Source organism: Monocercomonoides exilis (assembly GCF_001643675.1).
Source record: "Monocercomonoides exilis strain PA203 chromosome Unknown scaffold14-1859848, whole genome shotgun sequence".
In the NCBI taxonomy this organism is placed as follows: Eukaryota; Preaxostyla; order Oxymonadida; family Polymastigidae; genus Monocercomonoides; species Monocercomonoides exilis.
Window position 1 is genome coordinate 1,267,470 of NW_027150559.1, and position 12,516 is coordinate 1,279,985.

At 35.0% G+C, this 12,516-nt stretch overlaps 4 protein-coding genes across 4 annotated transcripts; 2 read left to right on the forward strand and 2 right to left on the reverse strand.

Moving 5' to 3' along the window:
• The first annotated feature begins 505 nt into the window (after positions 1-505).
• MONOS_2459 (putative Serine/threonine-protein phosphatase) lies at positions 506-2,853 on the forward strand. Its single transcript, XM_067872380.1, has 10 exons — positions 506-564; positions 630-654; positions 710-751; positions 834-979; positions 1,070-1,192; positions 1,275-1,484; positions 1,609-1,719; positions 1,814-1,894; positions 1,983-2,072; positions 2,207-2,853. The coding sequence occupies exons 1-10, from the start codon at positions 544-546 to the stop codon at positions 2,366-2,368; spliced, it is 1,011 nt and encodes a 336-aa protein (XP_067730459.1). The 5' UTR covers positions 506-543; the 3' UTR covers positions 2,369-2,853.
• Positions 2,854-5,412: 2,559 nt separating this feature from the next.
• MONOS_2458 (uncharacterized protein) lies at positions 5,413-7,888 on the forward strand. The gene is made up of 3 exons (XM_067872379.1): positions 5,413-5,506; positions 5,647-7,524; positions 7,596-7,888. The coding sequence occupies exons 1-2, from the start codon at positions 5,437-5,439 to the stop codon at positions 7,500-7,502; spliced, it is 1,926 nt and encodes a 641-aa protein (XP_067730460.1). The 5' UTR covers positions 5,413-5,436; the 3' UTR covers positions 7,503-7,524; positions 7,596-7,888.
• Positions 7,854-9,130, reverse strand: MONOS_2457 (Rac2f, Rho family GTPase). The gene is made up of 4 exons (XM_067872378.1): positions 9,078-9,130; positions 8,651-8,932; positions 8,485-8,598; positions 7,854-8,422 (listed from the first exon to the last, which is right to left on the reverse strand). The coding sequence occupies exons 1-4, from the start codon at positions 9,090-9,092 to the stop codon at positions 8,261-8,263; spliced, it is 573 nt and encodes a 190-aa protein (XP_067730461.1). The 5' UTR covers positions 9,093-9,130; the 3' UTR covers positions 7,854-8,260.
• Positions 9,131-9,639: 509 nt separating this feature from the next.
• On the reverse strand, positions 9,640-12,462 carry MONOS_2456 (putative ARM repeat-containing protein). Its single transcript, XM_067872377.1, has 6 exons — positions 12,279-12,462; positions 12,068-12,219; positions 11,765-12,010; positions 11,393-11,698; positions 10,467-11,267; positions 9,640-10,147 (listed from the first exon to the last, which is right to left on the reverse strand). The coding sequence occupies exons 1-6, from the start codon at positions 12,439-12,441 to the stop codon at positions 9,884-9,886; spliced, it is 1,932 nt and encodes a 643-aa protein (XP_067730462.1). The 5' UTR covers positions 12,442-12,462; the 3' UTR covers positions 9,640-9,883.
• Positions 12,463-12,516: the final 54 nt, after the last annotated feature.

Sequence of the window (12,516 nt, forward strand, 5' to 3'; positions counted from 1 at the left end):
ATCTTAATTTTATGAAAAAATGAAATATGTTTTTTTTGTGTGTATTTTTTCTTTTTCTTTTTTCTTTTTTATTTCTTTTCTTTTTCTTTTTTCTTTTTTTTTTTTCATTCTCTTCTTTTTCTGTCATTTTTGTATTAATAATTGATTGATAGCTTTTTTTTATCCTTTTCATTTTATTCAATTATTCTATTCCTCTTCTGCTGCTTATAATTATTTTTTGAAAAATTCTTTTGTATCATGAAAATATCTACTCTTAAGCTCATATTTTATGTATATTTCTGTTTCTGCGATTTCGCTAAAAACAAGTCGACTCAATTTTTTTATATTTATTTCATTTATTATTAGCTTTACAATCGTTCATTCACTTTTTCATGGAAATTTTTTTCTTCAAAAAAACATTTTTATGTTTGGTTGCGTAATATTTATTAAATATATTTTTATTTATCATATGCCAATAATTAAAAATAAAGATCTAAAAATCAATTTGATCTAAATATTAAAAATTTGGGTAGAAAACCACTTATTTAGCATCACGGGTTCAAGATGACTAGACCAATTAGAGCTGTTTGGATTCATACATATTTATGAATTTTTATATGTGTCTCGAAAAATTCTTTTCATTTTTTTAGGGTTATCGCCAAGTTCCAAAATCCGGTTTGTTCAACTTGCTTTAAGTCATTTTTCAGGATATGATCTATATTATTTTCAGATCCACTTGATGTACCGGCACATATCACGCCTGAATATTGCAGTATTTTCCTTTTAGAATTTATTATCTATTCAAATTATCGATGATAATTTTGCATTATTCATTTGTAATCATTTCTTTGCAGAAACATTAATGGATGCGCTAAAGGCACAAAAGCAATTGAAAATATCTCAAGTCAATGCGATTTTATCGCAAAGCAGGAAACTTTTGGAAACTCTTCCAAATATTATTGATGTTACTGTTCCAGAGGGAAAAGAACTAACTCTTGTTGTTTGCTTATAAGTGCTAAATAATGCATTACAACTAAATTATATGTATTTTATTATATGTTGGATATTTATTTGTTATTTAATGTCCTAGGGAGATACTCATGGGCAGTTTTATGATGTACTAAATATTTTCAATTTGAATGGTCCTCCTTCAAATGAAAATCCATATTTATTCAATGGAGATTGGGTGGATAGAGGCTCATTTGGAACTGAAGTATTTTTTGCTTATTTTGCTTTTTATATTTCTTTGAAATACATTGATATATTTAACTTGATATCTGAAAAATAATAAAAAGCTTACACTTGTCCTCCTTGCTTACAAGCTTGCATATCCAAAATCCGTTCATCTTCTACGTGGAAATCATGAAAGTGCAATGTGCACAAAGGAATACGGATTCAAAAACGAGGTTGAGGACAAATACAATGCTGCCGTTTATCAAAACTTCCTCTACATCTTCAACGCTCTTCCTATTTGCGCGATTATCAACAAACGAATATTTGTTGTTGTTTGTCTTTGCTTTGAGGATTATAATTTATTGTAATCAATTTTTTTCATCTTATTGTTTATTATTATCAATTTTTATTATTGTAAATAAAAATCAATTGAAAACCAACTTTGATGCCTGACAGCACGGTGGCTTGTTCACGCGCATGTCAGTCCGTCTGGATGAGATTCGAAGAGTGAATAGATTTACTGAACCTGGCGAAGAAGGAGGTGACCAGCTTATGGCACAGATGCTGGTTTGCGATTTTGACGATATTTTTAATTTGCTAACATTTACAAAATTTTTATTGTTAACTTTCATATTGTTTTTTAAAACTCTTATTGCTATAGTGGAGTGATCCAATGGAGACTCCCGGACAAAAAGCTTCTCTTAGACCTTTTGGCTGTTCATTTGGCCCTAATGTGACTGATGTGTGCAAATTTTTCATTTCTTTTATTTTCAATAGAAGTTTTTTAATTTATATGTTTTTTTTTTAAAATTATTGTTGTGTGTGATTAGGAATTTTTGGAGAAAAATGGTCTTCAGATGATTATTAGGTCACACGAAGTGAGGCAAGCAGGCTACTCGGTAGAGCATGGTGGAAAACTTGTATGATGCATTACTATTGATTTCTTTTATTAATTATTGATATTTATGGTATATATATATACATATATATATATACAATTTCTATTTTCTCAATTTTCCTATATATCGAACACCCTACCTCCTCCTATCATCAGATTACTCTTTTCTCTGCCCCTTGTTATATGGGCGACACTAACAAAGGAGCGTATCTTCGTCTGTCAGGTACCAATCTTGAGATCCGCCCCTTCCAATTCACAGCAGTCACCTCTCCGCCAGCCAAGCTCTATTACGACCCCAACTCTTGTCGGTCTATGTGAGAAGAGATTGGGATTCAAGAGATGTGTAGAGAGAGAGAAAGAGAGAGAAGAGGGGAAGGGTATTTTTTTTTGTGGGGTGTGTGTGATGGAGGAGAGAGAGAAAGGAAGGGAGAAACCGTTTATATCTTTATTTAACATAATTTCTATTCCTTTTTATTGAAATAAAAAATATGAATTGAACCAGAAATTTTTTCGTTCGATTTTAAATAAGAAATAAGAAAAGTTATCTGAACTGAAAAAGAAGAGACTCTCTTTTAAACACCGCGTTTGGTACGTCTTTTTAAATGCTATCCTTTGTTTTGTTTCAGTTAGTTGGATGCTTGCATTCAGTCATACCATTTTGCCTTTCTCAATGAACTCTTTCCATTCGTCTTGTATTTCTAAGTAATTTTCTTTTAATATTAAATTTTGTCTTTTTCTTTGATTGCATCCAATATTCGTAACTCACTTCTCCAGATTTATAACAAAACAACAAAAACAAATTATTTTTTTATTTTTTTCCTATCCCGATGATGCATCCCTTTTTCTTAAAAACCCATCTCTTTCACATTCCGTTCGAACATTTAGTCTTTACAAAAGTGAAGGAAAAATGTATCAGAAATAATCTGCTTGCTCATGTGCTGATGCTGGCCCATGAAGTTCCTTTGATAGAAGTTCGGTGATTTCAGTGCATTCTTTTTCTGATATTTATTCTTGAAGAGTTGAACATTCATTTATGGCTATTCCAATTCCATTTTTATTCAATTCGAATGGAAAGTGAATGAGTCCAATAAATGCATTGCATTCTCTTCTTCTCAATTTGCATAAATAAAAAATACATCTTTAGTGCTCTGAACCGTCAACAAATTATCCATTTTGGTTTCACCTCTTCATTATTACTCGCGTTCATGAATTCTTCAAGCACCTTCACTTCTCTTTCAGCTTCTCTCGGAAAATGCAGCTTATTCATGATTACTGTTTCCAATTCCTCTTCGTTATGAACTCTTTTAATGATGCAATCATCAATAGATCTACAGGTGAGATGAAAGATCGATAAATTTCTGATCACGTTTGTCGGTTCGTTAGATTTCAGTCAAATAATATTCTTTTTTTTATAGTCTGCAAGCAAAAATCACAAGCAAACAAATTTGAGAATGCGAATGAATAAACGCAATCTTTTCTCATTTATGCTCCTTAACATCATCAAAGCATATTTCTCATCTTTTCGTGTTTCTTCATTATCATATTTTCTGAAATCTTCTTCAATTAAACAAGAAATGTATGGATATGCCTTATCTTCCGAAAAAACAAAGATTCGACGAATAAAAAGACAGCACCCCCACAGAAAAACATGAACTTTTCGTTTGTTTCGTTATTTCTATTTTCTTCATCAAAAATCAATTTCTCAATCCTCATGCGAAATAAAGAATTTCCACTTTTTAAATACATATCTTTCAATAATCTGAAGTGTTCGACAATCTTCAACTGTTAAGTGCAACTTTCCAATGTAATTCTTTTTTCTACAATCTCTCTAATAAAAGGTGTAGCTCACCTTTTTGTGTAAATTCCAACTCTTTCACTTCCATCTATCCAGAAATTCGATTTATCTTCAATTTTCTGTTTTTGTTCTTGAAAGAGAAAATTGCAGAGTCCAGATTTCAGTTCAAAGCAAAAATGATTAAAGAAGCATTCGTTGTGCGTAATCCTTCTATTATTCAAGAGTCAAAAGAAACAGAGATGTTACATTCAGTAATTACTTTGCTTCATAAACTATTGGCAAATAATCAAAAAATGCACATGTCAAATCAATAATTCACTACTTTATTAAAACAACAAATAATGTTTTCGCCAATGATAAAAGCATCTTCTTTTTATTTCCTTTAACATTTTTTACAAAAAATTATGATGATTTTTATCTAACACAAAATCACCAAATTAATTATTTCTTGAAACATATACAATTGCAAACCTATTTTTCAAATGCATTTCATACAAATAACAAATCATGTTAAAAATTTGATAATAGAACTTTAACAATTTTATTCTATAAATTTTCAAGTATTAAATCAATTTGAATTTTATCCAACTTTTTTGAATTGACAGAATCAATTCTGATTTGTCTCAATCTTGTTTATGATCAATGAATAAAAAATTATAAAACAAATTTGATCATATTTGTTAAATATTTTACTTGTATTTTGATGCTAAGCAGTTTGTTTTTATCAACATTTTTATCATTTATTCGCATGGCAGTTCGCTATATATAACTGGTATGCATTTAGCTCTTCAATGTGAAAAAGTCCGAAAATATTGATGTTATTTTTATTGTTTTAACGTGCGAAATAACAAATTGCGAATGTTTTTGCTCCTTCAAACTTTAATAGTCAACGTATTTTTTCAAATTCTCCTAATCTGATATTTCTCCTTCGCTTTAATTATGTTTGAGAGAATTTTTTGATGTTTCAAAAAAATTTTCGTTGCAGACAAATTTTTAAAAAACTATTTTCGTTATCTATTAACATATTTCTTATTATGAAAGTTATTAATAGCATTGCAAAGTTTATATAAATATCAATAGTGATTGTTTTTTGGATTTCTGATGTATTTTAAATTTTGTTTTATCTGTTACGATCAATTACCTTAAACATTTCAAATCTATCATCAATAAAGAATAAAAAAAGAATATCCTTTTATTTTTGTGTTTTTATTGTTTGAACAGCAGCAAATGTTGAATATCGAATTTTGAAAACGTGGAATCGGTGAAACTTCGCTTTTTGAAAAAGAAATCACAAATTTTTTGATTCAAATACATTTGAAATGCATGGTTTTATGGAAATCTTTTGATAACTTAGAGTCGAAAAACAATCAAAAAATATGATCACTTTCCCAGAAGTGAATCAATCTGCATTGACTCAATCAATTCAAATAAAAACAATTCATTTCATATTTTTGTCTTTCTTTTTGGCTTTGTTTAGACAAATACCATGTGATTTATTCAAACTGAAAAAGGTCTAATGATTTTAAATTTTTCAAGAAAATTAAAAAAAAATATATATCTTATAAGTTCAGATCAGAAATAGAAAAAGGAAATGGAACAAATTTATTCAACACAGGAGAAAGAACGAGAACAAGCAAAGAACGAATCGACTCGTGTGCAAGGTTTGAGATATTTCTAATGTTTTTGAACAATGTAACTGTTAACTTGACGGATTGTTTGAATATTTTGCATTTTTGGATGTTTTGCATGCTGTTTGATGGCTGTACGGCTGATGAAATGATACGGGGCGTGAAATATGCAGATCTTGTACGTGAGTACGAGTTACTAGTGCGACGTGCAGATGAGCTGGAGCGAGGACTTTTACGCCAGAACGAGCAGATTGAAGCGCTACGAGGGCTGGAGCCGATGGGGCGACTTTCATATCGCTTGAGTGAGTTGATACTAGCAACAAGCGTGGTGAGACTTAACGAACAGGCAGTAATTGGCTTGCGAGCGGTTAGCGAGGCGCAAACGCTAATTCCTCTTGCATCTCATCTTCGGAAGAGCGCATTCAGGATCCATGTGACTTGCTTCCAAGTTGACGAAACAGGAACACAGATTGTTCACCAGCATGCGGTCGGCTTCCGTGTGTTGGATCGAAATGAGGCAGCCAACCGCGGGATTGATATGACAAGATCTGAACTTGCAGATTCACACTTTGTGGTTGTGTTCACAATGGATACGACTGGGACATACAAGGTAAGTGTGTACAAGCCAAGCAGACGGGAACGTCGTAGTGTTTGGGGAGCAGACGGAAGCGGACCAACTACACCCGTGTCACTTGGAGAATCTCCACTGATTGGGTGGGGATTAAGTGGTGGAAGAGGGATCGGAGCAGGAGCTGGTGTGGGATCGATGGTTGGGGCTGGCAGCTTTGGCTCGAACATGAGTGCGGCTCCTGTATTGAGGGGACCAGGAGATGATGGAAGGGGAACTCCAGACTCGCAGTTGTCTGGATCATCTTCAATAGAATCACCATTGCTGGGCCATCTTGGAGGAGATGGCATTCCGTTTGTGCCAGGTGCAATGTCGACTTCATATGGGACTGGGGGAGCAGCACCAGGGAAAGTGACCTCGCCTTCGGTGTTTCTGCCAGGATCGCCTACTCCCGCTTCATCATCAGCATCTAATCCAGCATTGGCATCTTCGTTTTCATTGTTGTCAGGTGCTGCAGGAACAGTCACAATGCCAACAACTCCACCACAGCCACCTCAGCCTGGTTCAGCAGCATCTGTAATGCCAGTGCTGCCATCTTCTGCAGGGGTGTTTGGAAGGGGAGAAGTGTCGCCTCTGCTCGGAGATCAAGTGAGCCGGACACCAAGTCCGTATGGGAGTGGAAGTGTATCTTCAGAGAAAAGAGATGAAAATGGAGGAACGAGCGCAGGTGGGAGCACGCATGGGAGTGTTCACGAGCATTTGCATGTTCATGTGAAAGGATCACCAATGTATTTGCGAAACGGGTTTTCGTTTAGAGAGGATGAGGTGAGTAAAGGACTGCGTATAGTGAACGCGGGAATGGGAGTGGAGTACTGCAGCCCTGGTGTTGGATTCCAGCAGGGTAAATGCAACTTCGCTATGAAAGGTGGGCGATTTATGTGGAGGTTTATTATCGATGAGTGGAACGGATGGTCGCCTCTGGTGGTTGGGGTTGTGGATGATAAAGTGTGGATGCCAGGGCTGTCGCTGACACAGACAGTGGGCGCGGTGGTTGTGGATGTTCTGGACCTGCGAGTGTATGTGAATGGGGAGGAGAGTCGAGTGTTCAGACGTACGGAGAAGTATGCATTGGGGAAGGGATCGACAATAGATGTGTATCTCGACTGCCTGCGGGAGCGTGTGTTGCTGTCACTGGACGGAGCACCGGCTCGTGAGGTTAGAGATATTAGCCCGTTTCCAGAATCTCTAACAGCGTGCGTGCAGCTGTATGCAGAGAAGACAGGCGTGTCTGTTGGATTCCCGTTCCCGAAGACTATCATTGATAAAGAGGATGATGATGAAGAGGATGATGATGACGAGGAGGAAATGGAAGATGAGGAGGAAGACAATGAACTTGGAATTTCTGGAGGCGGAAAGGATGTGTTTGCACGTCCGAAGCAAGTGTTCAATTCAGGTTTTTGAGGAACTGAAAAATTACTGAGACGTATGCAATTTCTTATTAACTTTTGCTGACTTTTTTTTATTTTATGTTTGATGATGTAAATGTTTTGTTAGGAAAGGAAAATTATTTGTTTTGAGTTTAGCATTTAAGTTTCTTTAAGACAATTAGCAAATATTTATTCAAGAAATGCACAGCAAAAACATCAATATCGATTGATATTTGTTAAAGAGAAAGAGCATGGTTTGACATGAAGAAGAGCTTTTGCAAATTGCATCTCATTTCACGTTAATATTTATTTTGATTGAAACAAGTATGTAACTTCGCCTTTGATACACTTTTTTTATTTCATTTATCATTTCACGATATATAAGTGAGAAATAACTAAGACTCTAGATATTTGTTGAAATGCTTTTGCACATTTTCTTTCTTGCAAATAAATTCAAAACATTAACACTTAAAAACAAAAAGTAAATGGAAACAAGCTTTTAACGAAAAAATACTAAAAAAATTCAAAGAAAAATCGAAAGCAATGTGATATGACAGCTTCAGTCCTGTAATCACGATTAAAAAATAAATATCAGCAAAAATTAAAATTTAAAAGAAAAAGTTAATTTCAAAAACTGCGGACTGAAAAATGAAAATGCAACTTAAACCACAATCTTAAAATGCAAAATCAACAAAGTCGTAACTCAAACAGAATGCTTTAATTGCATTCTCAAAAATGTTAACAACATCTTGAATAATTCATACAAAATAGCGAAAATACATAACAAATTTCTTACAAAACGGTGCAACATCCACTTTTTCTCGCTTCTGGTTGAATGTTTTTCGAAATAACAGATCTTGCAGCCATCTCAAAAACAGTGGACAAGTTCACCTGAGTTCTAGCAGAACATTCAACATATGCAGTTAGTCCCAAGCGTTTAACCATTTGCTCGGCCTAAATTAAGAAAAAGAAAAAGAAGAAAAGATATTCAATATTAATTTCGTTGGAAAGCAAACATCTGCTTTTTGAACCAATTGAATGCCTTTTGGAGGCGCATCTCTAAAATCACCCTTTGTTCCAACAAGAATGACTGGTACACCAATAATAAATTCTCTAATCTCTGGTAACCACTTCAATTCAACAGGAAAATGTTAACTCTTTATAAAATGAAAATCAATAAACCTTCACTTCAATATTTTGAAAAGAAGCGGGATCAGAAATTGAGAAGCAAATAAGAAAAACTTCAGTATCAGGGAAGCTAAGAGATCTTAATCTATCGAATTCTTCTTGCCCTGCAGTATCCCAAAGTTGAAGGTGAACTGTCTTTCCATCAACAACTTGCAAAGATTCATAGTTATCAAAAACAGTTGATATATAGTCATCTGGAAATTTGTTTTGTGTGTAAGACATAAGCATGCACGTCTTTCCAACAGCACCGTCTCCTATGACAACACATTTAACATCCTACAAGCAAATATTAACCATTCATTTGCATTCATATCAAATAATTATTCAATAATTAAAAATAGTTTGACAAATAACATAAATGAATAAATAATATGTAGATTATTATAATATATCATAAAAACAAGATAAGATTACTGCAAACTGTAACAGCAGACATCTTTATTTGTTATTTTGATAATATCAACAAAATTATTTAATGGTTAGATCCATTTGACTTTTGGTGTTGCAGTATTTAAATGTTATGGTTCGCTCAAATTTTGTTCATTTCAAATTTTTGTTTTCAAAAATTTAGTTGTCAAGAATACCGAAAATGTCTCACCTTCGTATAGATATTTTTTTTTTGAACCATTAACATCCTTATTTTTGTTGAAGAATAAAGAAAAAATGAAAACCAAAAAAATTTATTTTTGAAAAAACAAATAAAAGATCTTTTTTTGTTGTTGTTTCCTTTTCATTTTGTTTCCTTTGTTTTGTTTTTTATTTATCATCAAATGATTGAGAATGAACAGACTTTTAAATGATTGTGAAACAAAAAATATTTATTTTTCTTAAGAATTTTTTTTTTATTCTGAAGTTTAAAGAGCAGTTTTGATGAAGGATAATAACGAGAAGATTCAAAAAAAAACCCAAAATATTTCAAAAATGTATTCGCAAATCCAAATGATTATTGTTGAAGATATTTTTAAAAGAATTTCATTGTTTCATAAAGAACTTTCAATATTATTGTTTTTGATGTGTGTCTATTGTTGAGTTTAACACGAACAAAAAGTGTGACATGCAGGGGAAAAAATAAATTAAAAACTATTTGATCAAATTCATTTTTATATTTGAAGTAATTCTTGCTCAAATAATCATCATGATGAAAGCTATAACATTGTTGTTGTTGCAGTTTTAGTAGCTGTTGTTCATATATGTTTTTTTTTATTTATATTAATTTTTTATCTTTCTTCATATCTTCCCTTTCCCTCTGTCTATATCCAGAATGGCCTGCTCTGCAAAGAACTTCACATCCGTGTCCTTGTCGTGTGTCAGCTGCTCCAGTGCCGGGCGGATCTTCTGCATCAACACAGCAGGCGACACACGCGCCGAGAGAATGGCGAGTGTCTTTGCGCAGACAAAACGGGCGTTGGGGACAGAGTCGTGGGTGAAGTTGAGGGCGATGGGGAGAAGATGCTGCTCCACTTCGCTGGGCTCGAAGACGGAGGAGAGAGACTGAGTGGATGTGGTTGGAAGGGAAGAAAAGAGAGAAGAGGGTAAAAACGAAATGAAATTCAGGGAAAAAAAAGAAAAGAAAAGAAAAGAAAAGAAAAGAAAAGAAAAGAAAAATTAATAAATAAAAGGTATGATAAAGAAAAATTGTTAATAAATTAAAATAAATGTTGAGTTTCAATAAAACCAAAAAAAAATTTTAAATATTCTTAAAAAAAACAAAAAGGCAATTTAACGTTGTATTTCGCAGGGGTATTTACCATTCTCCACAAAACCACTTCATTAAAAAAAAAAAACCAACATTCAAAACCGCTCCACCAACCTTAACACAAGAGAGTGCGGGCAGTCTGCTCAAGTAGTTCCTTTCCTTTGCCAGTGTCTGGATGGACGGCACAATCACATTGATCGCCCACTCGTTCGACATCAGCAGCGCCAGCTCCTTCAGATTCTCCGCCGCTGTCTCTCTGACTACACACACAGAATCTGACAACAGAGAAAGCAGCAGCTTCAGCAGCGTGTTGCTGAAGAAGTCCTGTGTGAGTATCGACAGCTCCTGCATCTGCCGCGCAATCTTCGGGATCAGCCGAATAACTGCCTGCCGAATACGCCACTGCCTGTTGTTTGCGAGTGAATCAATCTGCCCTGTCAGCAGCTCAACTGCCTGCGTCCCGTCGACTGCGGCGATCAGCGTGTCCACTTTGTTCAGCAGCGCCAGCTTCACCTCACCGGCCTCTTCTGTCCGGCTGAGGATGTCCTTTGCCAGCGGGATGAGTTCAGAGAGCGTTTTGAACGGGGCGAAGGAGGAAGCTAACAGCGCCACTTGCTCAGCGGCTGCTTCTCTGACACGGAGGATGTCGTCGTGGGTGAGGGAGCGGAGGATGGGGCAGACCTCGCGGTAGAACAGCTGCTCCACAGAGGAGAGGGTGGAGGGGGTGGGCGCTGCGGCTGCTGGAGATGCGGAGGATGCAGAAGAAGAGGAAGAGGAAGAGGAAGAGGAAGAGGAAGATGAGGATGAGGAGGAAGAAGATGATGATGAGGCGATGTGAGGAGGTGTTGGAAGAAGAACAGATGCGACTTTATTCAGCTGCGCTGTAGCCACAACTCGAACTTCAGTTTCATCATCCTAAAACGAGTTGTAAAATATTTTTTTTTCCAAAAAAAAAAAAAAAAAAAATGAATGAAAATTACAAAAAAAAAGTTTTAAGTTTGAAAAAATATATCAGGAACAATCAGAAAGACTCATCAAACCTTCAGCAAGCGCACAACAGCGTTTATTATCTCGTTCTTCAGAACATCCGTCTTTGTGAGTTCACCCAGATCATTCAATGACTCTGCCACTCTCTGCCTGACTCTCCATGACTTGTCTGTCCAGAGCACTTTCAATTGCGGAATAATTGAATTGGCTATATCATCAGGAGATACAACACGCGCAATGGCAACACACACAGAAACACTCCAGATTCGCACAATGTCCACTTCGTCTTCGCTAAGCTTCTTCATCATAGGAAGCGCTTGCTGCTCCAGACCTGGTCCATCAAGGAATGGAATTAAATTCTAAGTTGCGTTTATGATTCAGATAATAACATTTTGAACTTTCTCATAAAATATGGAGAGTCACACAATAAGATTTTTTGCAGCTGCTTGCCTAATCATTGGAGTTGGATCTCGAGAAAGATCAACAAACATGGAGATGAGTTTTTCTCGCTTACTTGGATATTGCTGATATAGAGCAACGATCAGTGCACAGCAACTGATTTTTGAAGAATACCATTCTCCACCTAAAATTCTCCCAAGCATTTCCATAAACAAGCGCTCCAAAGTAACTGAAGTGGAAGCTCGTATTAAAAGAGTCAGAGACGAAACAGCCTGTTATTAAAAAAAAATTATTCCATTTAAAATATGATACAACAAAATGGAAAAAACCTTCTCTGTAACACATAACTCTTCTACAAGACATAGCTTTTCTAGAGGAGTTATAAGAAAACGGAAATATTCTGGACCGCCAAGAAAAGGAATCATGGATCCTAATTCTTCTGCAATGATGCAAAGAACTTCATCATCAACGTCAAAATAATCTAAAGATAAATGAAATTCAAATGATGACATAAAAAATTTTAAATTTCAATGTATAAACCCGGAAGGACAGTCAGAAGTTCATTTCTTGTTCTTTCCGGTCCAATCGCAAGAGCAATTGTCGTAAGCCTTTTTGCACATGACAATTTATATTCAATAAGCTCTGAACGAAGATCCCCTAAAAGCAGTTGAACAGAGATGTTTTCATCTCCTGCTGTGTCCATTTTTAAAAATGAAACTTTCTTTCGATCTTTTTCGATCAAATAAACCAGAAACAATATATAAGTGTTTTTGTTTTG

What these genes read in the sequence shown, in the direction of transcription:
- MONOS_2457 (XM_067872378.1), bottom strand. An exon ending in TTCAAAATATTGAAGTGAAG is followed by an intron (nt 8,599 to 8,650) that starts GTTTATTGATTT and finishes GTTGAATTGAAG; the next exon opens with TGGTTACCAGAGATTAGAGA. An exon ending in AATTGGTTCAAAAAGCAGAT is followed by an intron (nt 8,423 to 8,484) that starts GTTTGCTTTCCA and finishes TTCTTAATTTAG; the next exon opens with GCCGAGCAAATGGTTAAACG.
- MONOS_2456 (XM_067872377.1), bottom strand. Translation starts at nt 12,441, where the DNA reads ATGGACACAGCAGGAGATGAAAACATCTCTGTTCAACTGCTTTTAGGG. An exon ending in AGTTATGTGTTACAGAGAAG is followed by an intron (nt 12,011 to 12,067) that starts GTTTTTTCCATT and finishes TTTTAATAACAG; the next exon opens with GCTGTTTCGTCTCTGACTCT. An exon ending in CAGCTGCAAAAAATCTTATT is followed by an intron (nt 11,699 to 11,764) that starts GTGTGACTCTCC and finishes AACGCAACTTAG; the next exon opens with AATTTAATTCCATTCCTTGA.
- MONOS_2458 (XM_067872379.1), top strand. Translation starts at nt 5,437, where the DNA reads ATGGAACAAATTTATTCAACACAGGAGAAAGAACGAGAACAAGCAAAG. An exon ending in CGAATCGACTCGTGTGCAAG is followed by an intron (nt 5,507 to 5,646) that starts GTTTGAGATATT and finishes TGAAATATGCAG; the next exon opens with ATCTTGTACGTGAGTACGAG.
- MONOS_2459 (XM_067872380.1), top strand. Translation starts at nt 544, where the DNA reads ATGACTAGACCAATTAGAGCT. An exon ending in GAAAAGAACTAACTCTTGTT is followed by an intron (nt 980 to 1,069) that starts GTTTGCTTATAA and finishes TTAATGTCCTAG; the next exon opens with GGAGATACTCATGGGCAGTT. An exon ending in TTGGCCCTAATGTGACTGAT is followed by an intron (nt 1,895 to 1,982) that starts GTGTGCAAATTT and finishes GTGTGTGATTAG; the next exon opens with GAATTTTTGGAGAAAAATGG.